General features: G+C 39.6%; 1 protein-coding gene across 2 annotated transcripts in view; it reads right to left on the minus strand.

Moving 5' to 3' along the window:
* Positions 1 to 274: 274 nt before the first annotated feature.
* Positions 275 to 26656, minus strand: part of tbc1d32 (TBC1 domain family member 32) — a 150212-nt gene continuing 123830 nt past the window's right edge. For both annotated transcript variants that reach the window (XM_033021187.1, XM_033021186.1), the window contains 4 exons: positions 24693 to 24847; positions 21199 to 21339; positions 14688 to 14876; positions 275 to 584 (listed from right to left, as the gene is read on the minus strand). In XM_033021187.1, coding sequence (XP_032877078.1) covers positions 471 to 584; positions 14688 to 14876; positions 21199 to 21339; positions 24693 to 24847 — 599 coding nt within the window. In that variant the 3' untranslated portion in view covers positions 275 to 470. The remainder of the gene's footprint in view (positions 585 to 14687; positions 14877 to 21198; positions 21340 to 24692; positions 24848 to 26656) is intronic.

Raw genomic sequence — 26656 nt, forward strand, 5'->3', positions numbered from 1 at the left:
TCATTTATTGCAAGTACATTACAGACTCACAGTTCAGTAGATTCACAATATTTATTTATTTTTAATTCTCATTTACACGTCCTCTACTAGGTCACAATGTCTCTCAGGCCTAACTCTAGGAGAATACAATAACTTTTCGATTGTTCCCAAATGTCCACACTATTTGTTAAATTTAAACTGCTAAAGGAATATGAAATGCATTTGATCACATCTATCAGCCTCCAAAAATATATTTTATTTAGTTTGCAGCAGTTGGATTTTGTAAAATTCTGGTGATTTTGTAAAATTCTGGTAATTTTAATCAAACATTTGCCAAAATGCTTTTCAGTCACAGCTTACCATCTATACGTGAAGCTGCATTGTTGTGGGAATATTTAAGATCTTATAATATATTCTTCCAATAAAATTACATAAATAACAATTGAAAAGGATGGAGCTACCAGAAAAGTAGTCAATCAAATCTTCAATTTTCACTTTATATTTATGTTCTTCATTTCTGCAAGTATAGTAGTTCTGTAGGATTTTTCAAGCTTTTCCATATATTCAAAGTAGCTGCTAATATGAAATCCATGGATTGCTTCCTCCTAAAAATAAATTGAAATAAATAGATTAAAAAAAAATTTCGCTGGATATATTTGGGATTAAAATATCGTGATGCTTTCTTTACATATATAGAACATTGCAACTGATTAAAGCAAATTTAAGAAAAAAGTAAAAGATGACTTTTGTCTTCCATGAAAACTACTATCCACAGGTGCAGTATGTAGTTTTGGTGCCTTAACAATATCGTGCACCAATACTGTACAAAATAAAACTCTATAGCAACCTGTAAGTTACAGTACATAAATCCAAGAGCATAGTGCAGTATGTTAATTGTCATGAGTACAGAAGCCATAAGCTGGTAATGGTCAGTCATTGTCATATCCTATTACGGTATTGGTCAAAAAGTATTACATTTATTCCTCAGATACTTAGAGGAAGAAATTTAACTGTAACTGTAAACGTGCTGGAGAATTACATGACGTTGTTCTCTTTTAGACAGTCTCTCAGGATTAAGGATCACTTGCTACAATTGCTGACTGATGGGACCAAGTGGAATCTGCAAATTCATCTACATATATGGCAGGAGATGCATGGTGTTCTGGGTGGGCAGGTTGTTTGCGAGGTGGTGCATTCCTTCTGCCAGATATGTAGGGCATCTGTGTTATCCACCTTGAATGATCATGAACTAATGATTCTGAGGAACCACCGGTGATAACAATATAACCATATAACAATTACAGCACTGAAACAGGCCATCTCGGCCCTACAAGTCCGTGCCGAACAATTATTTTCCCCTAGTTCCATCTACCTGCACTCAGACCATAACCCTCCATTCCTTTCCCATTCATATACCTATCCAATTTATTTTTAAATGATAAAATCGAACCTGCCTCCACCACTTCCACTGGAAGCTCATTCCACACAGCTACCACTCTCTGAGTAAAGAAGTTCCCCCTCATGTTACCCCTAAACTTCTGTCCCTTAATTCTGAAGTCATGTCCTCTTGTTTGAATCTTCCCTACTCTCAATGGGAAAAGCTTGTCCACGTCAACTCTATCTATCCCTCTCATCATTTTAAAGACCTCTATCAAGTCCCCCTTTAACCTTCTGCGCTCCAGAGAATAAAGACCTAACTTATTCTCCCTTTCTCTGTAACTTAGTTGCTGAAACCCAGGCAACATTCTAGTAAATCTCTTCTGTACTCTCTCTATTTTGTTGACATCCTTCCTATAACTGGGCGACCAAAATTGTACACCATAGTCCAGAATTGGTCTCACCAATGCCTTGTACAATTTTAACATTACATCCCAACTTCTATACTCAATGCTCTGATTTATAAAGGCTAGCATACCAAAAGCTTTCTTTACCACCATATCTACATGAGATTCCACCTTCAGGGAACTATGCACAGTTATTCCTAGATCCCTCTGTTCAACTGCATTCTTCAATTCCCTACCATTTACCATGTACGTCCTATTTTTATTTGTCCTGCCAAGATGTAGCACCTCACACTTATCAGCATTAAACTCCATCTACCATCTTTCAGCCCATTCTTCCAAATGGCCTAAATCTCTCTGTAAACTTTGGAAATCTACTTCATTATCCACAACACCACCTATCTTAGTATCATCTGCATACTTACTAATCCAATTTACCACACCTTCATCCAGATCATTGATGTACATGACAAACAACAGTGGACCCAACACAGATCCCTGAGGCACCCCACTAGTCACCTGCCTCCAACCTGACAAACAGCCATCCACCATTACTCTCTGGCGTCTCGCATTCAGCCACTGTTGAATCCATCTTGCTACTCCTGCATTTATACCCAACAATTGAACCTTCTTAACCAACCTTCCATGAGGAACCTTGTCAAAGGCCTTACTAAAGTCCATATAGACAACATCCACTGCTTTACCCTCATCAATTTCCCTAGTAACCTCTTCAAAAAATTCAAGAAGATTAGTCAAACATGACCTTCCAGGCACAAATCCATGTTGACTGTTCCTAATCAGACCCTGTTTATCCAGATGCTTATATATATTATCTCTAAGGTTCTTTTCCATTAATTTGCCCACCACTGAAGTCAAACTAACAGGTCTATAATTGCTAGGTTTACTCTTAGAACCCCTTTTAAACAATGGAACAACATGCACAGTACGCCAATCCTCGGGCACTACTCCCGTTTCTAATGACATTTGAAATATTTCTGTCATAGCACCTGCTATTTTTACACTAACTTCCCTCAATGTCCTAGGGAATATCCTGTCAGGACCTGGAGACTTATCCACTTTTATATTTTTCAAAAGTGTCAGTACTTCTTTTTCTTTGAATCTCATAGTATCCATAGCTACTCTACTTGTTTCCCTTACCTCACATAATTCAATATCCTTCTCCTTGGTGAATACCGAAGAAAAGAAATTGTTCAATATCTCCCCCATCTCTTTTGGCTCTGCAGATAGCTGTCCACTCTGTCTCTCTAATGGACCAATTTTATCCCTCGTTATCCTTTTGCTATTAATATAGCTGTAGAAACCCTTTGGATTTACTTTCACCTTACTTGCCAAAGCAACCTCATATCTTCTTTTAGCTTTTCTAATTTCTTTCTTAAGATTATTTTTACATTCTTTATACTCCTCAAGCACCTCATTCACTCCATGCTGCCTATAATTATTGATGTTGCATTTTTTCCAAGGAGGCTTTCAGAACAGCCTTATCAATCTTCCTTGGTCTACCTTTTAATATATTCCTATCAAAGAGTTTGGAAGAGAGTCTGGTAGATGGCTTTCTTATACTCATATACAATGATACTTTATAAACATTAAACAAAACCATTCATTAGAACTGGCAACAGGACTTCCATGATGTTTACAAATAAGTTGATTTCAGTTTTAATTAGTTGCCTTTAGGTTTAATTTAGAAAAGGTAAACATGATTTAAATCACCTATGGTAATGATAACTAAGCATAATCTATGAATTACGTTACATAATGGTTTACAGGGAACAGAATGATTTAATGGATTAAACAGTTCGTGTCAGAATATTCAAAATTAGAATGTATCATGATATAACCACACATCTCCATACTAAGTATATGCTTACACCATTTTTTGTAAACATTATGTATGCCAATACACAGTCTGTGAGATGTAAATTACAAAACAAGTTATTCACCTGATCTTAATGCAATGTTTACCATTTGCCAAAATTAATCACTTTCAAGAGCAAATTACTTGACTAGTGGTTTGTTTCACCATAGACTACAGAAACAACAAATTGTTTTAAAACAGAGTCTGCTGAACACTTCTGAATCTAAGGCAAATACAGAAGTATATTTACTTTTCTGCTCGCATGCTTGGATTGCGGCTGTTCAATTACTGTTAGTGCCACATCAAAGCTCCATTAGATTATCATTTTTTGTCACTGGAAACTCTATTTCCTGACTTTTAAAAAGTCTATTGCCCTGCTGAATAATAATACACTTACAGCCCAAAATATGAATGGACGCTTTTACATTTTTCACCCAATTTATCTTCAAACCTGTAAAGCCTAACCATTTCCTTGGAAACAAACAACTGGTTTCGAAATAAATTATACAATATTGTGTTTCATTTACACAGTTTATATATAATACAATTTTTCTTTTGGTGGTGGTCTTCCTAAACTAGCATTTTTTTACGATTTAAAAAAAATTGGTCTGCTTAAGATGATATGAGGGTCAAAATTGACAAGCGAGGCTTACGGCAATTGCCATTATTTAAGTGAGGGGTAGATGCAAGGCTAAAAACTCAAGTCTGGAAGTTTCTATTCCAATTGCAGAAAAGTAGAATTGAACATTTCACTATGGCAATGCATTACATGGTATGAAGTGTGATTGCTTCATACCATGAACAAAAAAAAAACTTGCTTTGTCTGTTTAGGTTTCCGTAATCATTTAATAATATGACGAGTATTAATTACTGCTTAGTAGAATCACAAAGGCATTGAAAAATAACTATTTGAACTGGAATTCCATCATTCAATTATTCACATTAAAATTCTTTCTCAGTCATTGAATGGTAAATATCACAATCTTTCTATCTGATTGTTGTAACATAATGAAACTTTCCTAGGATTATCACTTCAGGAAATGATGGCCTTGAATTAAATATTGGGTGCTAGTTGATACCGATGGTCAAAAGATGGAATAAATACCCATTTTTAAAACCTATCATGATTAACTCAATTGTTGTAATCTAAACACAATTTGCTGTACTCATTTCTGCATACCTCCCATGCCCTTACCAAACTACTCTGTGCTTTCTCAGTAACATTGTGTCACAGCATATATACTGCTTCAGTAAGTACTTTGATGATTTTTCAAAATCATTCCCTTTGTTCAGCATAATAATTGCATGCTTGCTCCAATTTTTAATTTAGTTAATTATTGTTAAGTGTACTGTGAAAAGCTTTGTGTGCTAACCAGACAAAAAGACTACGCATGAATACAATCAAGCTCTCCACAGTGCACCGACAAGGATAAAGGGTACAACATTTAGTGCAAAATATAACATATAAGTCCGATAAAGACTGATTAAAGATAGTTCAAAAGGTCTCCAATGAGATATGTGGGAGCTGATGAGCAACTGTTGCGCAACAGTTACCATCCACACCTGCATGATTTTTAACTAGATGGATTTCATTAGAGTATAAACTAGGAAAAATAAGTATTTCAGAAAGGTTAGCATTTTTTTAAATGATATCCATTGAGAATGTATGGAACAAAGATAAACATTAAGTGTTACCATTTTTTAAAATTGACATTACTATTCCTTTCACCTGGGCGAACATTTTTTTGAAATAATAAAACAGAGGCAAAATGAATTGTTTATTTTCAATAGGATACCTAGAGCTGCAATTCCACATAGATGAACAGTGGGATGGTGCATCAAGCTGTGTACATTTTGTTTCATGTGCATTTTGTTTCATTGCTAAACAAACAAAAAAAAAATCTTTAGTGTGTCCCACCAGATATAACTTGCCGACATGATAATATCCTGTTGATCCAGAATCTTTGTAGACTGTCTACTAACCAGTATTCTTTTCATACTAATATATATCTCGCAATCACATACACTTTTGCAAACTAGCATTTTACATGGCACCTTTCTGAACATGTCAATTGAATTTAATAATTGACACAATAGAGGTTTTTTAAGCTATGAAATAGACCAGAACATCTTTGTTACACAATTGTCAGATGGTACATATTTTAACAATCAATCTTGAATCACTCTTATAGCAAGTGTTATAAATTCTTACATGATAGCAAGACAGCCATTTGACCCATCTTGCACGAGGAAGTTCTATGCAAGAGATATTCAACCATTTCTACACGTCTTTTTCTCACAGCTTGCTAAAATGTAACGTTCCAATTGTGAGTTATTTTTTGAAAATGATTACTGAATCTGCTTTGCCATTAAACAGAACTTTATCATTCATCATTGAGAATATCGAGCTATACTGGACATCATACAGGGAGTCTCATATATTTACGCATTAGTTTACACGTTCATTTGTTTATCTCCTTCCATTGTAATTTCCTGGTTCTTCCCATAGAGCTTTCTGTGCCATCTAATTTATTGCTATTCACACACATTGACATACTTATAAATAAATTCAGTGGAATTGACGTGCAAAGTCTGTTCATTAAACACCTAACTACTTGTCACATCCCATCAATCAGAAAAATACTTCATCTCAAACTTCTACTTTCAATTGATTACTGATGCACATCAAAAGTTGCTTCAAGTCCACGTTATCATTTTTACTAATAACATCATGCACAGTCTCACCAAATATAGACACTTGCAAAAAGTATCATTATCTTGCAGCTACGTCACATGTCATGACTTGTTTGAAGAAAGAGTTTTAAGCAAGAGTAAGGAAGGCTGCCATTTTGAAATGTCTCTAACTGCATTACAATTATTTAAGGTCAAAACTCAAAATGTAGTAAGGCATGGCATGCCTTGCTTGATGGCATGCTTGCATGAATAAAACAAAAAATGGTGGGTTATCCAATTTTGCCTATCATAAATGTTTTCATGAATCAAACTGGTAAACCAGACATTATCTGGCATTGTAACTGTATTTGGCAAATGTTGTAAAATGCATTAAAATTAGAGGCAGCCTCTCTTTCACTGAGCGACTTGTTTGGGTACTCTGAGTAAGCCTTTTATACCAAAAACATTCTGATGACCCTTTGTTCAAAGAAGAAGCGTTCAATTTCTTAAATATTTGGAAAGTTGCCTAAAGGGCCTGTCCCACTGTGGCAACGTATTTCGCGAATTTAGAAGAGTTTGCCCTCGACTCACTCGCAGCATGGTCAAAACGAGGTCCTAGGAGGTCTTTGTAACTCTCCTTCATGCTCGAGAGTAGTCCCTGTGTACTCTAGGCCTCAGCTAGGTCGCGGCGTTTTTTTCAAAGATAGTCGAAGGTAAAGTTTGTTGTGAAAAAAAAAAGGTAAGTAAACCGACTGTTAAATGCCCACTAAACCTTATTAAAAGTTGTCTGGCTTCTTAAAAGTGTCTCCACTCCTTCTCCCCCTCTTTCTAGTTATTAAAGATGGGATAGCAGCATATTGGAAAAGTGGTGAAATCATTGGACAAAGTCAGCATGGATTTATGAAAGGTAAATCATGTCTGACGAATCTTATAGAATTTTTCGAGGATGTAACTAGTAGAGTGGATAGAGGAGAACCAGTGGATGTGTTATATCTGGACTTTCAGAAGGCTTTCGACAAGGTCCCACATAAGAGATTAGTATACAAACTTGAAGCACACGGTATTGGGGGTTCAGTATTGATGTGGATAGAGAACTGGCTGGCAAACAGGAAGCAAAGAGTAGGAGTAAACGGGTCCTTTTCAGAATGGCAGGCAGTGACTAGTGGGGTACCGCAAGGCTCAGTACTGGGACCCCAGCTATTTACAATATATATTAATGATTTGGACGAGGGAATTGAATGCAACATCTCCAAGTTTGCGGATGACACGAACCTGGGGGCAGTGTTAGCTGTGAGGAGGATGCTAGGAGGCTGCAAGGTGACTTGGATAGGCTGGGTGAGTGGGCAAATGCATGGCAGATGCAGTATAATGTGGATAAATGTGAGGTTATCCACTTTGGTGGCAAAAACAGGAAAGCAGACTATTATCTAAATGGTGGCCGATTAGGAAAAGGGGAGATGCAACGAGACCTGGGTGTCATGGTACAACAGTCATTGAAAGTAGGCATGCAGGTGCAGCAGGCAGTGAGAAAAGCGAATGGTATGTTAGCATTCATAGCAAAATGATTTGAGTATAGGAGCAGGGAGGTTCTACTGCAGTTGTACAGGGTCTTGGTGAGACCACACCTGGAGTATTGCGAACAGTTTTGGTCTCCAAATCTGAGGAAGGACATTATTGCCATAGAGGGAGTGCAGAGAAGGTTCACCAGACTGATTCCTGGGATATCAGGACTTTCATATGAAGAAAGACTGGATAGACTCGGCTTGTACTCGCTAGAATTTAGGAGATTGAGGGGGGATCTTATAGAAACTTACAAAATTCTTAAGGGGTTGGACAGGCTAGATGCAAGAAGATTGTTCCCGATGTTGGGGAAGTCCAGGACAAGGGGTCACAGCTTAAGGATAGAGGGGAAATCCTTTAGGACCGAGATGAGAAAAACTTTTTTCACACAGAGAGTGGTGAATCTCTGGAACTCTCTGCCACAGAAGGTAGTTGAGGCCAGTTCATTGGCTATATTTAAGAGGGAGTTAGATGTGGCCTTTGTGGCTAAAGGGATCAGGGGGTATGGAGAGAAGGCAGGTACAGGATACTGAGTTGGATGATCAGCCATGATCATATTGAATGGAGGTGCAGGCTCGAAAGGTCGAATGGCCTACTCCTGCACCTATTTTCTATGTTTCTATCCCCCCTCCGCGCTCTCTAAAGGACTTACCGTAACTGTGCCAGCCATCTTACGTTCATTGCAGGTGTGAATTTCAGACGTGTGTGTGTGTGTGTGTGTGTGTGTGTGTGTGTGTGTGTGTTGTCTGTGCGTGATGGGGAAAGGAGGTGTGGGGGAGTGTTGTGTTTCGGTTGTTATAAATAACTGGAGCCTTACACCAAGATAAAGGTCGAAAGACTACATAGCAAATTTCACACTTCACACTTGCACGTCTCTCTAATTCTAAGGGAACCAGGCAAGGAGAGGTTAGTGTAAAGTTAGTGGGCGTAACTACAAAAGCATGACTCATAACATGGGTGACACTGATCTACATCCTCCGCCTGGGTGCCCTGCATGAACAGCGTTAAAATACTGGTGATGCAGCGAAGCAGGAACCACATCCTTGTGTCCATTTAAAATAATGCCATCCTGCAGCACTAGCTTATCACGAACAGCAAAGAAAGGCCGGACTGGCAGCGGAACGTTGTAGTGCTTGTTTGGCCAGCTGCGCTTAATGACGGAGGTAAGCGACCGTAGGGTACTGTCAGCAGCATGGTGGGCAACCAAGTCCTCCATACAGGACAAGGGAATAAAAGATACAGTCATCACAATAAAATCATCATCGGCGAGGGCGGATCCTCGCAGATCTTCCGGGGTGCCCGCGAAAGAGTGTCGGCCCGGTGCATGTCCTTACCGTGTTTGTGGATCAGAACTATGTCATATTTTTGAAGTTGCAGTAACATCCGCTGTAAGCGCGCTGGAGAAGTGTGGATAGGTTTGTTGAAAATGCTGATCAGAGGTTGGTGGTCAGTTTCAATTGTGGCCGTGTGACCAAAGATGAAATCGTTGAATTTTTTGCAGACAAAAACAACCGCTAACAGCTCTTTTTCAATTTGGGCATATCGTTGTTCTGTGTCAGTCATGGTGCGCGAGGCATAGGCAACAGGCTTATTGCCGTTGCCATAATTCTGAAGGCATGCTGCGCCCAGCCCGTGTTGTGAGGCGTCACAAGTAAGTGTAATCAGTAGTTTAGGCTCAAAGTAAGCCAGAGTAGGAGCACCAGACATCTGCCATATAAGTGTCGAATGCTGTCGGTTGTTGCTCGTGCCAGGTCCAAGCAGAGTCTTTGTGTGTAAGCTGGCGCAATGGGGCTGATATTTCGCTGAAATACGGAATGAATTTGCTCAAATAGTTAGCCATGCCATGGAATCTCTGCAGACTGAGCAAGTCCGTGGGTGCAGGAAGCTGAATCATTTTGAGGCCGTCTTTGGTAAATATATGGCCTGTATTTTACCTCATTCACTCTGAATTTGCATTTTTGAGGATTTAGCTTGGGATGGATGGCCTTGGCACAATTCAATACCTTTGTCAGATTGGCATCATGCTCTTCGACAGTTTTTCCAGCAATGAGGATATCATCCACTACGATGGAATATGGGTGCCTGCAAATAATTGCTCCATAGCTTGTTGAAATACTTCACTAGCAGAACTTATTCCAAAGGGCATACGAAGAAATTTATAACGTCCGAATGGAGTGCTGAAAGTTGTCAACTTGGAGGAGTTATGTTCTAGCGAAACCTGCCAGAATGAACTCTTGGCATCTAGCACCGTGAATCACAGTCTGTAAACAGAGAACAGACAGAAGGGCTGAAAGTAATCAAACCCATGTCTATGCATGCGTCGGCACCCAGTTGATATGGTACATTCTCACGTATCACATAAAAATCCAGGATGTGGGTATGCGAGTTGAGACAGCAATAGAATTAATCGAGGATGACACCATGTTGTGTTTCGGCTATTATAAATAACTGAAGCCTTACACCAAGATAAAGGTCCAAAGACTTTATTAACTACATAGCAAATATGACTTCAAACTTGCACGTCTCTCTAATTCTAAGGGAACCAGGTAAGGAGAGGTTACTGTAAAGCTAGTGGGCGTAACTGCAAAAGCATGACTCATAACATGAGTGACTGATCTACAGGGAGGAGGAGTGTGGGGGAGGGGGGAGTGTGGGAGAGGGGGGATGTGGGGGAGGGGGGAGTGTGGGAGAGGGGGGAGTGTGGGGAGTGTGGGGGAGGGGGTGTGTGGAGGAGGGAGAGGGATGTGTGGGCGAGGGGAGAGGGAGGGGTGTGTGGTCGGGGGTGGTGGCTGTTGGGGGGGGGGGGGGGATGTGGTCGCTGCAGTTGCAGCTCGCACTCTGCTCACCCTGCACCTTCAGCTTTTAGCCTCATTCAGGAGCTCCCGGTCCGTCTCCGGCTTCACTCAGCGGCTCCCGGTTCCACTCAGCTGCTCCCGGCTCATCGTGCTGGTCACCACAGAAACAGCTCGCACGCTGCTCTCTCTGCACGCTGCTCACTGCGCACTCGCTCAACACACTCTGCTCACTCCGCTCCTTCAGCTTTATTCTCCTCGCCGCCGCCCCCTCGTGGGCATTTTTAATGATTTTTAAACCTTCATAACTTTGGTCCTATTCCACCGATCGGAAAAAACCTTGTTGCACTTGCAGCACAGGAGAATGGTGAGTAAGGTGGCGAAATATCGTACCGCTATCGGGTACCGTTTTTGCGCACATGTAAAAACAACGTAAACCGGAAGAGGACAAGATGAAAGTTTTATAAGTATATAGATTCCACATGATTAATTTACTTTTCAAATGTACAGTTTTTGCACCTTAAAGTGAACCAGATTATAAAATTCAAATACTGCTATTAACATGGAAAAAATATACTTGTAAATAATGGAAGTATCAATGTGGTATCAGGAAAATGGTGTGTCATGTGGTGTGGTGCCAGTGTCAGGTCTTAGAGTATATGGGGAGCAGGAGAATGGGATTGAGAGGGAAAGATAGATCAGCCATAATTCGATGGCAGAGTAGACTTGATGGCCTAATTATGCTCCAATAACTTATGAACTATCAAGTACCTGGAGAAAAAAGTATATTAAACTAGACAATAAGTTATTTTGCTTTGTTTTAGCAATAGTTGCCAATTATAGTGTGGTGGTATCATAGAAAATATGCCTTTGTTTTCAGAGGGTATGTATTTTCCTGGATGTTTAGCATGCAGCCCACAGGGACACCGAAGATTGGCAGCCCTGCCAACAATCGTTTGTTTTTTCGTCTTTTTTTATTTTTAGTGCGTTTCATAAGTTTGTGTAAATATTTTCAGCTTTGTTTTATGTGGGGGTCGGGGGAAACTTTTTTTTCAGTTTCTTACCTTGCCGGAGACGAGATGTTTCCGGGTCGCGTCGCTGCTCACTTTGCGGCCTACCATCGATGGAGCTGGAGGCCTCCTCGGACTGGCCTTGAGCCCCACCGCGGGGCACGGACTTAATATCGGAGCCGATCCCTTGCCTGGGATGGCCTGCAGACTTTCCATCAAGGGCTCGCAGACTCGGGAGAGGCTAGTCGGGAGCTCCTACGAACATAGAGGCCCCACCAGCCCCGACGCAGGGTTCGATCGCCCGGCGCGGGGGAGCTGACATCCCCTCAATGCAGGAGCTGGATCACCCCGATGCGGAGGGCCCAAAATGCCTGCGACTACGGGTGTTAAGATCGTTCCGTCTACTGAGGGCTCGAGGCCCCCGACCGCAGGAGAGCTAAGGGAAGAGATTGACCTTTTTTTCGCTTTCGCCAGTGAGGAATGTGGAGGATTCATTGTGGTGGATGTTTATGTTAAAATGTGTTTTGTATGTTCTGTTGCTTTTTATTTGTATGACTGACTTGGCAAATGAAATTCCTCGTATATGTTGCAAAACATACTTGGCTAATAAAGTATTATTTTGATTGCGATTGATATTGTGCAAGAAAATGGTAATTTTGACAATTGATAGCATTTTGGGGGCAAATTTATAAGTTCAGTGTCACTGGGCAATGCTGGACAAGGCCTTCTACATGACCATATATATTAGTAAAAACTATCCAGAAAAAGTATGTCACACAAAAAGTGGTAACTGTTGCAAGAATTTCCTCCCTATCACTACATCATTCCCACCACATGTATCCTTTGGGCCTCCTGCCACATAATCTCAGCCATATCAGAGCACAGGTACCCTACAGCATTTATTTGCAGTGCTGATAAAACCCTGCAGAGCAAAACATGAATATCAGCTCCATGCCAAATGCCTTAACCCAAATACCTTCTTGATTCTACCCATCAATTTGAAATTCAATCCCATCCTTTATCTATCTTGCCAGAACACCTGCCTCATCAGCCTTTTTCCCTCAACTTGTACCCCTAACTCGCGACAATCAGCCACTTGAATTTCTTCACCAACTGCTATTGAAGGAAAGGACTAGTTGCAGTCTGAACACATGATGCCTAGGTACTCTTGCGGAACATTTATGGTAGGCGGCTCACACATGAAAACGCATTGATCTTATGCGTATTGCTGATTTTAGTCAGACAGTCACTATATATTTACTAGGGTTCATTCTTAAATAAATAGTTCTTATATTAACCCATATGCAATCAGAACAGGATCTTACAATCTGCATTGTTCACTCTGCTGTTGAATTATTTAAGCTATTATTGAAGATAGAGGCAGTGGTCGCAAATATATCGCTCTGTAGCAGCCAATAATTCAATCTGAATTTGAGCGACCAACCAATAGCTATTGAGCAGCAACATTTATCCACAGATGAATAGCTGATGGGCATGAAAATAAAATAGAGTGCAACTCACACACGTGGGAGGTAGGCAGACAATGAATATCTTGCTTTCCAAATAAATCATTTGTCGTTCAGTCTTCTTGTTCTGAATTAACCCATGTACAACACATCATCCTCCAAACAGCAGCTCCATGAATTAAATACTTTGTAAGTACTTAACTGAATTAGCTTAGTTATGTTACAAACATTTGAATCCACAACTTTTTGACCTAGAAGTTTGTCTATGCAGTGATCAATAAATGGGCAACACTACATATTTTTACTGCCATGTCCAAGGAAATGCTCCCCAAATTATTTAAAACATACTAAGTTTAATGAGTATAAATGAGTTTTAAAGTATTTTAGGTTGAAAATTGAGAATAGCCCAGTTGATGTTTTCCACAAGGCCTACGAATACCATTTAAGTTGAACAGTTTCCAAAGAAGCTGGTAGAGGAACATGGTGTTGAGCTATCTGTGAGCATGCAGGTACAGCAGACATGGAGAAAGGTAATAGCGTGTTGGCCTTCATAACAAGGGGAGTTGAGTATAGGAGAAAAGAGTTCCTTCTGCAGTTAGTGAGATCACACCTGGAGTATTGTGTGCAGATTTGGTCTCCAAATTTGAGGAAGGACATTCTTGGTATTGAGGGAGTGCAGCGTAGGTTCACAAGGTTAATTTTCGGGATGGTTGGACTGTCATACGTTGAAAGAATGGAGCGACTGGGCTTGCTTACACTGGAATTTATAAGGATGAGAGGATATCTTATTGAAACATATGATTATTAAGAGATTGGACATGCTAGAGGCAGGAAACATGTTCCCAATGTTGGGGGAGTGCAGAACGAGGGGCCACAGTTTAAAAATAAGGGGTAGGCCATTTAGAACAGAGATGAGGAAAAACATTTTTACCCAGAGAGTTGTGAATCTGTGGAATTCTCTGCCTCAGGAGGCAGTGGTGCCCGATTCTCTGAATGCTTTCAAGAGAGAGTTAGATAGAGCTCTTAAAGATAGCGGAGTCAAGGGATTATGGGGAGAAGGAAGGAAAGGGGTACTGATTGTGGATGATCAGTCATGATCACAGTGAATGGCGGTGCTGGCTCAAAGGGCCGAGTGGCCTACTCCTGCACCTATTTTCCATTATGTCCACCGACTACTTTGACCTTTATTTAGATTCAAATGCATTCCTCGACAAAAAGCATTTGAGATAGCTTGTAGAATGACTTCATAAAGTGAATAAATTATGTTTACATTAACAAAAAAACATGAACTGAAACAAATTACACTGAGTGACAAAAACATTGATGGCTCACTGAATTAAGACAAAGAACACCATCAATCTAAATTGATTACAGCCAAAGTTATAATTTCAGTATTTTTATTATAGTAATTGTGTTCAACCATTCGAAGAGAAAATAGTAAATAACCCAAATCAAGTTTTGCTTGATGTGTACAAATGTTTGGTGTTGCTAATTAATTACTTTCAAATTTAAAAAATATATATATTTTCACATTTAATAGCATCACTTACCTTAAGAAAAACCTGAAGATCCTGAGTTTGCATGTGATGAAGAACATCTTGTTGCATGTGTTTCAGCAAAGCAATGCACATGTAAACCTGATAATCAGGGCCCAAGATTATGCAGATAGCAATGTAATGTCCAATTTCAGTCCAGTTCAAATAGTTCCAGAAACATTGAGCCAGCCAGTGTTGACAAATCTGCATGCAATGGAGAAAAATGAAGCACATTTCAATGAATCACAGAAATAGAGATCTTCAAGAGGATTTGAGCAAGATGTTCTTATTTTGTGTGCAAATGCTTACATTAATCACATGGAGTATCACTAGGTTAAATGCTTAAGGAGTTTTATTAGGGGCTTGAACAGAAAAACACACACACGCACACACACAGACAGAGAGACAGACACAGACACATACACATACACACACAGACACAGATACAGACACAGACACACACATTCTGTTGCCGGAACAGGCAGTGAAATCAAATCCAATCATGGCTTAAGAGGCAAATAGATAGGCATTTAAACAGACAAGACATAGAAGGGTACAGGCCTACTGCAAGCAAATAAAATTACTAAGATGGACCAATGGGCCCGTTTCTGTGCTGTTCAACTCTATGGCTACAACACAATCAACCATGATATTGTACTTTCAGCTGAAGTGATTCTCTATGTCCAAGAATATATATTTTTTAATTTGAGTTCCTAAAATTACAAGATGCATTTGATGAAAAATCTTCATTCATCATTCAACTCTAAATTGCAACCATACACTCCATCTGAAAAAAAAAACTAATAGCAGCAATGTACTGAATTAGTACATAGTTTCTCCTGCACAAAAAAAAAATCACTTTCTGCCAAATTTTCAGCACAGCAGATTAGAAAATGCTCAATGTAGTGGTGGCCTCAATATTATTCAATCAAAAGCATTGATACTATTAAAAATCTAGATCCATGCTTTATTTATAGTGGTGAATTATAGCCTAAGATTTCACACTTCACATTTCCCCTTTTGAATGGAGATTTCTGCTTTCAGAATACGTGCACAACTGCAAGAAACTGAATCAAGAAGTTTAGTATATGTTAAAGTAAAAGAAGAATTTTGTCTAGCTTGCAATAATCCATACAAGAGTGGAAAAGAAGAATTAAATTCAAAATAATTGGAAAGAAGAAAGAGCAATCAGCACAGAGTAGTCTCATAGAATAATTTCCATTTGAAGAATTCCAATATGTAAATCATTTCTCCTCAAGTTAATTGCAACAATAAGTAAATGAAGAGAAATGTTAACATTTGATAAGGTCCCACATAGGAGATTAGTGGGCAAAATTAGGGCACATGGTATTGGGGGTAGAGTGCTGACATGGATAGAAAATTGGTTGGCAGACAGGAAACAAAGAGTAGGGATTGACGGGTCCCTTTCAGAATGGCAGGCAGTGACTAGTGGGGTACCGCAAGGCTCGGTGCTGGGACCACAGCTATTTACAATATACATCAATGATTTAGATGAAGGGATTCAAAGTAACATTAGCAAATTTGCAGATGACACAAAGCTGGGTGGCAGTGTGGACTGTGAGGAGGATGCTATGAGAATGCAGGGTGACTTGGACAGGTTGGGTGTGTGGGCAGATGCATGGCTGATGCAGTTTAATGTGGATAAATGTGAGGTTATCCACTTTGGTTGCAAAAACATGAAGGCAGATTATTATTTAAATGGTGTCAAGTTGGGAAAAGGGGAAGCACAACGGGATCTGGGGGTCCTTCTTCATCAGTCAATGAAAGTAAGCATGTAGGTACAGCAGGCAGTGAAGAAAGCGAATGGCATGTTGGCCTTTATAACAAAAGGAGTTGGGCATTGGAGTAAAGAGGTCCTTCTGCAGTTGTATAGGGCCCTAGTGAGACCACACCTGGAGTATTGTGCGCAATTTTGGCCCCCTAATTTGAGGAAGGACATTCTTGCTATTGAGAGAGTGCAGCGTAGGTTTACAAGGTTAATTCCCGGGATGGCGGGACTGTCATATGCTGATAGAATGGAGCAGCTGGGCTTGTATACTTTAGAAGTTTAGAAGGATGAGAGGATATCTTATTGAAACATATAAGATTATTAAAGGTTTCGACACGCTAGAGGCAGGAAACATGTTCCCGATGTTGGGGGAGTCCAGAACCAGGGGCCACAATTTAAGAATAAGGGGTGAGCCATTTAGAACGGAGATGAGGAAACACTTTTTCTCAGAGAATTGTGAGTCTGTGGAATTCTCTGCCTCAGAGGGCGGTGGTGGCCGGTTGTCTGGATACTTTCAAGAGAGAGCTAGATAGGGCTCTTAAAGATAGCAGAGTTAGGGGATATGGGGAGAAGGCAGGAACGGGGTACTGATTGGGGATGATCAGCCATGATCACATTGAATCGCTCGAAGGGCTGAATGGCCTACTCCGGCACCTATTGTCTATAAAATAATTAACTGAAGACAATTTGCAATGTGCTATACTTACAGGGCATTTACTGATAGAATGACAAACTCTCAGGTAAGGCGTTTTACAATCGCTTTCACAATGCTGCTGAATTTGATATTGATCTATCCAAAGGTTTATTATTTATTTCTAGTGAATGTAACCATAATGTTGCATGTTATTGAAAAATCAAATATTCCTATGATAAGTATTTTATTATATCCAGAGATAATTTTTGTAATAAAAAGATATAAACATATTAAATTTGGTTAGCAAAGAGATGATGAGGTGGAATTAAACCATATTTGCTGTTTCCAATGCGGGCAACATGCCAATTTCCTGAAGGCTACTAAGTGATGCAGTTTCTTTGTGCAGCCAGTTTTTTTTACTGCCCTGCTAACACTATGCATGTCTCAGCAGGAAGCTCAACATTGTGAATGATGAACCAACATTGCTTAAAGGGAGGCTATACTATAGTTTTAATAATCAGGAATTTCCATGATAACGTTTTCAATGAAGCACAAATGTATGACACTATTCCTTGTGCATGCTCAAGCAGGGAGCTAGCTCATTAAACATCCTGGGTGGATATACCTCTTGTTTAGAACCTTTCTCTCTGTTCTTCCTATTCAAGCCGCATGTATCACTCTGTGGGCCTCTTTGTTCATTCTACATGTTATTCGGTATTCCAAGAGGAATAACTATTAATGCATACATGTGTGAGGGTAACTAGTTTATCCAGAAAACTTGAAGTCAAGACAAAATAATTCAGTAACCATAATAAGATGTAAGCTTTAAAAGTTTAGACGTAGCACCTTCTAGGAAATCATCATATTGCAGCTTAAATGTGAGGGATAGAGAAGGAATGTGTTACTTTCAGACAGAAGGAAAAAAATAGGCAGGTAGTGCAAGAACTCCCTGAGTATTCCTCATTCCTCCCAGAGTAATGCCTTAGAGAGCATCTCACTCACTCCTACACTCAGTTCGAATTGACAATGAAGGCATACGTTCCAAGAGTACAGCCAGAGTCAAGTTTTGCAAGAAACTCATCTATACAGCAGGGATGGGGGAAGACAGAGAAAGAAGTAGTTATCGAAGAGTCTTTAGTTGTTGAGTTCCGCTGGGTGTTTTACAGCTGCAATGTGATTTCAGAATTATATTCCTGCTGTCAGGGTCAAGGATGTCACTCAGCAGCTACAGAATACAGCGATGATTCACAGCACAGAAACTCATCCATGCCGACTCATCCAGGTATTTATAAACCTGTTTAAGGATGAAGCGAACTTTGTATCCACATTCTGAATATCTGTGCACAAAATGTATCTGGCCCTCTGATGGATCATTTAAGATCTTTGCTTAAAGCTACATAGAGTTTAATTTCTCTACTCAGCAGACATCCTTGCTGATTTCTGTGCTACTGATAGCCTTACACTAAAGTTTGGAGTGTAGTAGCTCTGGCACAGTGGTGATGAATACAGAGCTAAAATCAACAAACAAAATCCTCGCATAGGTCCCCTGGCAGTCTAGGTGCTGGAGGATGAAATGCAGGCCCAGGTTAATAATAATAATAATAAATTTTATTTAATGGGCGCCTTTCATACATCTCAAGGACACCTTACATAGTAATCGGAATAAAAACATATAATCGGAATAAAACAAGTAATTAAAGACATCACAGTGACACAAATTAAAAACAGAATTCAATCCAAAAACAGAAAATCAAAAACACAGTGTGAAAAGAGAGCAGCGGCAGCCAAAGCGCGCCAGCGTCCACTCTCTCTTCACGGCATGACTGCGTCATCCACAGATCTATTGACCCGATATGCAAACTGCAGAGGTTCCAGCAGGGGGATTGTGATATTTTTCAGCTTGGCCAGCACAAGCCTTTCAAGGGTCTTCATGACTACAGAGGTCAGTGCGACAGGCCTGTAGTCATTAAGACCAGTAATCCTTGCCTTTTTGGATACAGGGACAATAGTGGAGGCTTTGAAGCAGGCAGGATCAGTACAGGTTTGCAGGAACTGGTTGAAAATGTCTGTGTAGACCGGTGCCAGTTGTTCAGCACAGAGCTTGAGAGTAGAGGGGGAAACATTGTCCGGTCCTGGAGATTTCCGGCTTTTCTGTCTTCTGAACAGCCTCTCCACCTCCTCTATTTTTATTGTTGATGATGGGCAGGACATGGGCAGAACCTACACAGTAAATGGTAGGGCTCTGGGAGTGTTGTAGAGCCGAGGGATCTAGTTCATTGAAAGTGGCAGCACAGGTAGATAGGGTGATCAAAAAGGTTTTGGGCACATTGGCTTTCATCAGTCACAATATTGAGTATAGAAGTTGGGAGGTCATGTTGCCGTTATATAAGACGTTGGTGAGGTCGCATTTAGAGTAGGTGTTCAGTTTTGAGCACCATTTAATAGGAAAGATGTTGACAAGCTGGAACGAGCTGCCGGAAGTGGTAGTTGAGGCAGGTACTATCGCAAAGTTTAAGAAACATTTGGACAGGTGGCAAACATAGGCAGGTGGGATAGGGCATGTTTGTCGGTGTGGGCAAGTTGGTCGAAGCGCCTCTTTCCACAATATATGACTCTATAACTTGCACGTACATGCCTAATATTCTCTTTCTCAACAATAAATCTGGGATTCTGCACCTGCATCTATTAGCAACATAAGATCTTTTAACACCCAGACCTCCCATCTGCTTGTGGTCACTGGTAGTGAAGACCCAATCAGCTGTCAACAATTCTCTGAAGACTCGACACTATCCAGGAACATGCAGCACATTTGATGGGCACCCCATCAATCATCCTAATTTTTTGTTCTCTCGCCCATCATGCACAAATGTATGGGGTGTGCTTCTTCTACAAAACAAATTGCCATCAAAGCTACTCGGAACAGCCGCTCCAAAATCTTTACTACCAAGAGGGACAAGGGAAGTAGGGCAAGGAAATACCACCACCTGCAGGCTTCCTCTCCCAGCTGCACACCCAACTGCTTTAGAAGTACATTACTGGTACTTCATCGTCCCCAGGTCTAAAACTTGAAACAGCATTGAGAGACCATCTTCACCAGAAGGACTGTAACAATTCCTAAAGGTGGCTCGCCACCACATTCTCATTAGTGAACAGCAATAAATGGCTGAAACAAGGGACTGCAGATGCAGGTTTACACAAAAGGACACAACTCAGCAGGTCAGGCAAGATCTCCATAGAACATGGATAGGTGACGTTTTGTGTTGGGACACTTCTTCAATCCCACTCGAAACGTCACCTATCCATGTTCTCCAGAGATGCTGCCTGACCTGCTGAGTTACTCCAGCATTTTGTGTTCCTTTTAACAATAAATCATGACCTTGTTTGTGACCCCCAGGGCTCTTAAATGAATAAAAGTTAGTTCTTTAAAAATTGCTGATCATGGGAATGCCATGAGAGGCAAGCAGTGGCAACATAAATGCCTGATTTTTATTTTTCTGTGCTTACACAAAAAGAGAAATTGGTATAAATTAACCTGTGGTGTTACTCACTAGCAGGACATAATTATGTAATTACCTCAAAATAAAACAAAGGTCAAGCAGGTCCTATATTGAGAGAAACAGTTAACACTGAGATTGATGATATTTCATCAGAATCAGGTGAAACTGAAAGGTTAATTCTGTTTCTCACTCCACAAACCCTGTCTGACCTCATGAGTATTTACTACATTTCCTGTTTTATTTCAGATTAACAGCATCTACGCATTTCACTTTCACATTATCTAAAAATGTGCGCTCATATGACACACAAATATTCAAAGATCAGTGTAATTCTATCTGCTGTGACTAATCATAAGTCACCAGAAATGATGATAATAGATATTCTTTAATTTTATATCAAATACCCTCAATGAGTGCAGCTTCAAAAGACAGATCTTTAGAAATAACATGAAATTGCAAAATTAAATTTAAGTCTATTTCTGACATTCTTAATAGAGGCCACAGGTCTATAAAATTAGTTTCATTAAAAAAAAATACATTTATTAACTTCCCAGTTGCAATAATAAAACTCTTCATATACATGCATTTAAAATCTTAACATTTCACCTGTGAGGGAGTGAAGCCTGACATGCGGAATGCTGAGAAGACAAGTGGCAACTCTTTCTTCAGTAGCATCTCAATGAAATAAGTTGTGCACGAATACACAGGATGGATACCGGACTCTGATCTTTCCACAGGAAGGTGGATCTGTCAAGGTGACAACATAGACAGATGAATTAATTTAGAAAAACAATTTAGAGATGTACTTCTACCAACTAGTCATCATGTACCCTGCCTAAAAGTGTCCCTTGATTAAGTTTAATTCCTTTGTTTTGTCATAATATAACCAAGTCATTTTATATTTGAGAATCCAGGCAAAAACAACCATTTACTAGTGCTCTTAACATTTAAAATATGGTCATCAAAGGGAAATTATGTTCAAATGCGTGTCAAATTGAATATTTCAGCTCCAGTTTTTACTTTTTATAAATATATTCCATGGTTCTAAATAGAGTCAAATGATCTCAATCTTTCTCAAAGAAATACAGGATTATCCTGGCTATCCCACCACCATAGAAAATAAAATGAGTTGATAGGATACATCTTCCTTCCAATCTATGTAGAATAAGTAAGGAGATGATGATTAATTAACTGAAGGGAAGATCGCTGTGGATTTTCTGTGTCACCTTCAAAATAAAACCCTTTGCCAAGATCAATTAGCTGGCCTAACTCGTGAACATTGGTTGGTGCTTTATGTGAATGGAATTAAAATCAACAGTGAAATTGATTTAAAAATGGTTTCACCTTGGCAACATTATATTCAACCCCACCCAAAACCACTCTGATTTATAGCTTTGTTTTGCTCTGCTCTGAGTCCTAATATCTAGGCATTTGTTGTTAATCAGCACTTGTTCTCTTCGTAAATTCTGATTATGATCTATGAATAAAGGCAGAAGGCTTAGTGGGATTTTAAATTATCAGTCTTTACAAAGGAAACAGATGCTGCCAAAATCTCAGTAGAAAGGAAGGTATTGGAGATAAAGGATGCGGCGATAATTGATTAAGGAGAAAATACCAGAAAGCAAACTAGAAAGCTGGACCAGATGGTCTGCTGCTGAGAGCTGTGGATGTAAAGGTTGCTAACGTCATGCCCAATTAGAGGAGGGGGAGGTGTCAGAGGATAGCAAATTGACAACTATAATACTCTTATTCAAGAAAAGATTTAGAGACAACCACAAACACCAGTTTTACCCTGGTGGTAGAGAAGCTTCCATAAAGAACAATCAACAAAAGAAATTAATGGACACTGAGATATTTGAGTTTATAAAGGAGAATCAATGTATTTGTAATCAGCCATAATCTTGTACAATTGCAGAGCTAGCTTGAGGGACTGACACCCATTCTTATTTCAACTATTCTTTTGTTAAAACTACATTTTGATGGACTAAGAAATGGATTTTAATTGAACATGCAGAACATGTTGATGGAGAGATTGCAGTAGATGGTTTGAGTAAATGCCAGACATTGGTTTCAGGATAATAAGTGGTCAAGCATTGTTTTTCAGGATGGAATGTGGCAGGCATATGATGCTCTCCATTTAACAGTCCTGGTACTAGTGCTACCTTTGATGAAACCGCAACACAGAATTTATTGTCTCAGTCTCATCGGCCATCGATATTTTTTGGAACCTTCACATTGGCAGGCCAGGTCCCTCCATTTTTCAGTGAAGCAAATTTATATCTATGGAAACTGCAATCTGATGCAGTATGGTTTGAAGAGAACTTCCAAGAAATGTTATTAACGAAAACTCAAAGCTGGTCAGGCAGCACCTGTGGAGAGTATAGACAGGTGATACTTCAGGTCATGATCTTGTTCAGACTGACTGGAGTAGGGGGAACAAGCTGGAAAATAAAAAATGAGGGTGGGGCAAAGACTGGCAAGTGAACGATGGACATAGACTGGGGTGAGGGGCAATGAATGATTGGCACATGGGTGGAGTAAGTGACAAAAACTAGAGGCGAAAAGGAGACAAAATGGTATCAGTTAAGGAAAGAAGAGGAATTAAATATACAGCTAGAGGGAGGGATATGGATGGAAGGGGACAGAGGGAAGAGGAAAGAAGAGGGGTAAAAAGATGCTGCCAGGACTTGAGTGCACAAGCTATTAGGTGAGATTGGCTGGGCTAGGAATTTATTTCTTGGAGCACCGGAGGTTGAGGGGTAAACTTAGTGAGGTGTATAACATCATTAAGAGGATAGGGATAATGCAGTTTATTTTCCTATGGTAGGGAAATCAAGAACTAGAAGACATATGTTTGAGGTGGGAGTTCAAGATTTAATAGGAATCCGAGAGACAATTTTTTTCCACGGGGGGAGGCATGGGTACATGGAATAAGTTGCAGGGGAAATAGTTGAGGCAGGTATAACAACAATTTTAAATATATATTTCAAGAGGAATATGGATAGGCAAGCTGTAGAGGGATATAGGCCATGGGTGAGTAAATGGGACTTGCTTAGATGAGGCATCTTTGTTATTAAGGATAGGATGGGCCACCAGATGGAAATCATTTGTTCTTACTCCCTACCTCGCCAAGCCATTATGAACAACACCTTCCCCAACTACCGTGTAAAATCCTATTTCCATCTTCAATCCTCTTTCTAAATCACTAATTCGCTCTCACTCCTCACTGATCCATTCTCTACCTCCCAATTGTATCTTTCCTCTTATTCTTATTCTTTGCAGAAGAATTGATTTTCTTTTGGTGGCTTTTGAAACTAAAGTCAGCTTGCTTATTCCATCCTGCATACTGCCTTAAGCCTTTCGTGCTAGGCGCTCATTGCCAATGGAGAGAACAGTCTCAGAGAAAATTGAATCAGAGACCTACACAGAACTCCCTTAATGTGCCTTTGCAAGCTTTGTGCTATCTCTAGTCCCATTATCTGTGCTTTTGCCTTTAAAAAGATGTGATTTGATCCCTGTAAATGGTTTAGCCCGAGCAATCCAACAATCCTGATCATTCCTGGTCAAAACACAGCAAAAAGTGAAAATGACTTCTTCACTGACTTATTGAAAAGACATGGCTGCAGTTAAATTCCATTATCTCATCCAAACTGTCATTATTTATGTATCGGATAGGAAAGGTTAAGTTGTTTTCAGGCAAGGTCATTGGAGTGGATGTGTCCAGATTATATTCCGACTTCAATTGAGTGTTTTAGGTCAGATTAACATTAATTTTGAAAGAGTCCTCTGGACATTTATGCTTTTTTAAGGAACATATCTTTATCCTGAAGAGATTTTGACACTTTTTAAATAATTATTTCTGAATTTCCAAGCCAAGAATGACGCTTACAAGTCGTAGGCTTAACCAAACCAATATATTACCGTAGATAACATTATGCCAATGGGCCCCAACTACTACAATGAACTGAACACTTTGCTGGCCTGGTGTCAAAGACAAATTTGCGGAATACATTTTCCACACTTTTTCAAAAGCTGTCCACCTGGAATGTAATTAAGAAAAATTAAGCAAGAGTGTTAGATTTTACTAAAGGAATACGCACAGAGCTATGTAAGCGAGGTAGCCAGAGAAATGCTGAAACAAGTAGGTTTGAAAATTGTTGCAGAAATTTTAGTGTTCTCTCTCCATCCCCTGACATTATCAAAAACACAGTGGATGCAAACCAGTCATGCCCAACATAACCTCCCCGTAGACAGCCTGTAAACTGCAGTTAAGGAAATTTGAAAGCATAAATCAATTTTTTAAGGCATATCATATAACCATATAACAATTACAGCACGGAAACAGGCCATCTCGACCCTTCTAGTCCGTGCCGAACACGTATTCTCCCCTAGTCCCATATACCTGCGCTCAGACCATAACCCTCCATTCCTTTCCCGTCCATATAACTATCCAATTTATTTTTAAATGATAAAAACGAACCTGCCTCCACCACCTTCTCTGGAAGCTCATTCCACACAGCCACCACTCTCTGAGTAAAGAAGTTCCCCCTCATGTTACCCCTAAACTTCTGTCCCTTAATTCTCAAGTCATGTCCCCTTGTTTGAATCTTCCCTACTCTCAGTGGGAAAAGCTTATCCACGTCAACTCTGTCTATCCCTCTCATCATTTTAAAGACCTCTATCAAGTCCCCCCTTAACCTTCTGCGCTCCAAAGAATAAAGCTCTAACTTGTTCAACCTTTCTCTGTAACTTAGTTGCTGAAACCCAGGCAACATTCTAGTAAATCTCCTCTGTACTCTCTCTATTTTGTTGACATCCTTCCTATAATTAGGCGACCAAAATTGTACCCCATACTCCAGAATTGGCCTCACCAATGCCTTGTACAATTTTAACATTACATCCCAACTTCTATACTCAATGCTCTGATTTATAAAGGCCAGCACACCAAAAGCTTTCTTTACCACCCTATCTACATGAGATTCCACTTTCAGGGAACTGTGCACAGTTATTCCCAGATCCCTCTGTTCACCTGCATTCTTCAATTCCCTACCATTTACCATGTACGTCCTATTTTGATTTGTCCTGCCAAGATGTAGCACCTCACACTTATCAGCATTAAACTCCATCTGCCATCTTTCAGTCCACTCTTCCAACTGGCATAACTCTCTCTGTATCATTTCTGTTATGTTTCTATCAGTGAATTTGAATTCCAATCCTACATCCCCTGTGAAAATATGTTACATTGTTCTGTTGAATCAGCATTTTTACATCTATTTGATATGGCTGAGGTGAAAAATCTTACATTTAGAAGCTTAAATAGTAAGGTGCATAAAAGTAAATGTTTGATAAAATAATATACAGTACTGATTATAATCTGTGTGATTTTATTTATCTGGTGATACAATTCTTATTAAGTTACAATTTGAAGTATAAACTTATCTAATACGTAATACTATATATGACATGATTATATAACACATCAGCAACATGGAAAATCAGTGTTTAAATGTTATTAAATAGGAAGCATGGATGATAGCCTCTGATCTTTTCCCTATCAATTTCTAATCATAACATCACCAGAAGATGAGACCAAGGATTTCTCTCCAATGATGAAGCATAATATGTAGTCAAAATAGGGCAGAGACGCAGCAGGATTCTTGGGTATAGGTACACGTCACTAAGTGTAGTGATGTAGGGTAAAAGGCAAAAGCACAGGAAATAGGTCCTTGAGGAATATAATTGAAAAGTAAAAGTTATTTTCAATTTGGAAAGAACTTTGTTTGGAACTATTTGAGTACTGTGCTAATTTCTATGTCTGCTAAAAAGAAGCAAAGCAAATATTACCAGAACAGTCATAGTTCTAGATCCATCGTGATACTTTGAAGAGATCGGTGTTGCTATTTCCAGAAAGAAAACTGGCAGTTGACGATTTGGATTCTATGATTATGAAGGTATTGGATATGGTAGATTACGTTAAGATGTAGCCTTTATTGTAGTCTTCATCTTAATGTCTTACAAACTAAGTGAACATGTAGTTTATGTGAAATTATAAAAAAAATAATTG

The sequence above is a fragment of the Amblyraja radiata genome, chromosome 5, assembly GCF_010909765.2.
Source record: "Amblyraja radiata isolate CabotCenter1 chromosome 5, sAmbRad1.1.pri, whole genome shotgun sequence".
Lineage (NCBI taxonomy): Eukaryota > Metazoa > Chordata > Chondrichthyes > Rajiformes > Rajidae > Amblyraja > Amblyraja radiata.